At 24.4% G+C, this 3,730-nt stretch overlaps 1 protein-coding gene across 1 annotated transcript, besides 5 other annotated features; it reads right to left on the bottom strand.

The window, feature by feature from the left end:
- Window positions 1-257: a repeat region.
- Window positions 239-1,190: a repeat region.
- Window positions 1,191-1,193: 3 nt separating this feature from the next.
- Window positions 1,194-1,781: a repeat region.
- A 6-nt stretch (window positions 1,782-1,787) lies between these two features.
- Window positions 1,788-1,825: a sequence feature (AT_rich).
- A 4-nt stretch (window positions 1,826-1,829) lies between these two features.
- Window positions 1,830-3,120: a repeat region.
- A 53-nt stretch (window positions 3,121-3,173) lies between these two features.
- On the bottom strand, window positions 3,174-3,689 carry EDI_331890 (uncharacterized protein; the record flags this gene model as incomplete). The annotated part of the gene is made up of 1 exon (XM_001737839.1): window positions 3,174-3,689. One exon carries the CDS (start codon window positions 3,687-3,689, stop codon window positions 3,174-3,176), a length of 516 nt encoding a protein of 171 aa, XP_001737891.1.
- Between the last annotated feature and the right edge of the window lie 41 nt (window positions 3,690-3,730).

The raw sequence follows: 3,730 nt of genomic DNA, 5'->3' as shown, positions 1-3,730 counted from the left end.
ATTTGTTGTGTATTTATCACTAGAGTCATTGTTTTCTTCTTCTTTATTTATGAAATAAAAAATAAATAATAAATTGATGATGTTTGATATTATTTGATTTTATTCTTCATTTTCTTTTTGTGTATTGTTTAATTCTTTTCTTGTTATTTCTGCAATCTCATAGTTTTGAATCGCACTTTTTTGATATTCAGTGTTTTATTTTTATTTATATCTTATGTTCTTCTTCAACACATCATCATCATTCTTCTTCATCTCATAATTAACTAAGAGAATAATGATTTCATCGTTATGTGTTATTTCTATTTTATATTTCATTTATTTTTGATTGTAATGAAATATTTTATTATTTTAATTTAGAATTTTCTTATTTCATTATATGTAGTTTGAATATTGTTTATTTGTGTTTGAATCTTGTCTATTTTTTCTTCAAGTTCTTTTATAATTGTACCTCGTGCTTTTTGAATCATTTCATCTGAAATGGTTCGTTCTTCTTTTTTGTTTGAAATTATTTAATATTTTCTTCTAATTCTTTAATTTTATTTTGAAGTGTGTTAATTTCTTCTTTGTTGCCTTCTTCTTCCTTTTTCTCTTCTTTATCTTGTGTTTTCCTTTTATTTTCTTTTTCATTTATTATTCTTGCAGCTTTACATCTGTCATTCATTTCTTTGTTTCGATTTTTGTTTTTGATTCATTCTTCGATTGTTTTAATATCTTCACTTTTCCAATCTTTTGTTTTACCTTTGATTTCTTCTTTGATTTTCTCTAGTGTTTTCTTCTTTCTTATTGAATATACTTCTTGGAGAATATTATACCATTTCTTTTCTTTATCTTCTTATTTTTTAAGTAATTCTTCGTATTCTCCTTTTTCCCATTTTCTTGTTATTATTTTAATTTTCTTTTGAATTTCTTTTGTTGTCAACCATTTAGATTTCTTATTTGTATAATGTTTATTATCATTATATTTGCCTTGTTTCTTATTTGTTTTTATTTGTATTCTTCTTTTTCTATTCACTTTTTTCTTGTTATTTCTTTTATTATAATTATTATGTATTTTATTGCTATTGAAGTTCATTCTTTTCTTTGAACTTGAATACCTGTTTGTTGTTTGATTTTCTTTACAACACTCTATAACATTACTCAATATCCATAGTATCAAAATATGATGTATTTTCTGAATTGATAAAAGGATCGCAATAAAAAGTAGTTAATTAATGTTAATAATTTTATTTTATATTGTTCCTTGCTCAGCTGAGATTAATTAATCCATTTGTTTTAAAAGTATTTGTTCATCAACTATTGGCTTATTCTTTGATTTTAGTTGTTGAATTATGATAATTTCATTTTCTCATTTATTTGATATGGAATAGAGTATTTTAAACATCAATTATTTAAATATTCATTATTTATTTTCTTTTTGATTTTAATGGGTTTGAATTTCTTCTTTATTTTCTTATTTTAAGGATAGTATATAATTACTACTGTATTACTTTGGGTTAATATTCTTTTTAGAATCAACCACTAGACCCTTTTCCTTTGATAATTTTATATTATCAAATATATTTGTATCATAATAAGTAATAATACCATCTTTATAAATACCCATTCTTTTATTGTCAATGATATTCTGTCATTGTAATTAATAATCACTGTTATTCTTGAAGTATTGATTATGATGTTTTTCTAACCAAACGCAACGTCATAATCAGTCCATAACTGGTGTATTTGAATGATGTAAATATTTTAGGGTTTTGTGTGGTTCTCTGATATACTACATTCAAATCATAAAGAATATTATATTAATAAAATAAGTAACATTTAATTTAATGAATAAAATGAAATGATGTTTATTAAAATAATAAAATAATAAATAAAGTGATGTATTATAAACGTGTATTTAAGTATTTAATCATCTGATTTTAATCTGATATTTATTAAATTAAAATGGAAGAGTTAATAAACAAGAACACTCATTTCTTTAAAGAAGAAATAGAAACACTTCCAAATATTCAACAATCAATTGATGATACTACTAAACAATATCAATATTATTTAGGATGTATTAAAAATGAAATATTTGAAATAAAACCAGATGAAACATATTCAGAAGCTATTAAAAGAGGAGAAGGAATATTTGATAGAAATGATGAAACCGAAAGAAGAAGAAAATTAGTAATAGAAAAAAGTCAAGAAACAATAAATAAAATAGAAATAATAAAGAATCAAATGAAGAAAATAATAGAAGAATGTAATTCAGATGAAGAAATACTAAGTAAAACACGGAATGAATTAATCAATACAATCATTTCAATTGAAGAAATGATAATGAAAGATAAAATATTTAGAAAACCAAAAGAAAAAGATAAAATCACAGAAGAATTTAATAAAAAGAAAAAAGAATGGGAAATATATTATAGTGATTATTTTGAGAGGAAGAAGAAAAAAGAAGAAGAAAAAGAGAGAAAGAAACAAGAAGAAGAAAGGAAAAGAAAAGAGGAAGAAAGAAAGAAACAAGAAGAAGAAAGGAAAAGAAAAGAAGAAGAAAGATTAAGAATAATGAAAGGAATGAACACAATGGAAGAAATGAAACAAATAGAAAAATGGACAAATAGAAAAGTATCAAATATAATATTTGATTCATATATTGATAATTGGAGTCAAAATACATCAGTATTTGATCAAAGAATAATGAATAAAGAACGTATAATAATTATTATTGAAGATACAAATGGAAATAAATTTGGAGGATATGTTAATGTGAAAATTGATAAAGTTGATAAATGGGTAGATGATTCAAATGCATTTGTATTTTCATTAAAGTCAAATGGAAGAACACAAGGAATGATGAGATTTGATATTAAAGATCCACAACGTGCATTTTGTTTATGGAGCCAATCAAATGATTGGTTATTTAATTTTGGATGTTTTTGTGGTGATGTTTATCTAAAGAAATTCTATAACAAACAAGACTCTCATTGTAAACAAAGTTCATATGAATATAAAGGAATATCAAATGCACTTTGTGGTTCAGATAATTTCACACCAAAGCGGTTCATTGTAATTGAAATGAAATGAAAATATTAATATGTTTATTTGAAATAAAAACAAAAAATAAAAAAGAGTGAATTGATAAAGTATTGAACAACACAATAATTAAATAAAGAGGAATTGAAAAACTATTTCTTTTTTTCAGAGGCTGGTGATACTAACTCTCTGAATATAGGCAAATCACTTGTTTCTTTATCATTGTCTGGAGTGAGTGCATCAAATGGAGAAACGTGATTGAGTTGATGAGACAAATTGTAGTGGTGAGAAACAAACATCTCAGTTGTTGGAGACGATGACTGTGAGATATGACGTGCAGATGTAGGAGCAGGAAATAAAAAATCAAGTTGTTGAGAAGAAAGAGAGTTTGTGTAGGACTTTGATGTACGATGAACTGGTTCTGAGGGGATGTGTTTTTGTTTTGGAGATGTAATTTGAAGGTATGACTGGTTCTGAGATGTATGAGGAAGAAGAGTAGAGCTTTGACAATGTTTCTTTAACGTAGCTTTCTGTCTTCTATTTCTTTTTGATTCGATAGTTTCAGAGAATTCAACTACAATTAAATTACCACACCACTCTTTTCCATTTTCTTTATTAATTGCTTCAATTGCACTTTCCATTTGTTCATATTTAACAAAGGCAAACATTCCTTTAGAGTTTTCAATAGTAGTAACTTTCTCAAATATTT

The sequence above is a fragment of the Entamoeba dispar genome, genomic scaffold (genome assembly GCF_000209125.1).
Source record: "Entamoeba dispar SAW760 scf_1105229460873 genomic scaffold, whole genome shotgun sequence".
Lineage (NCBI taxonomy): Eukaryota > Evosea > Mastigamoebida > Endamoebidae > Entamoeba > Entamoeba dispar.
The sequence above is the reverse complement of the archived record's forward strand: the minus strand, read 5'-3'. Positions and strand labels throughout refer to the sequence as shown.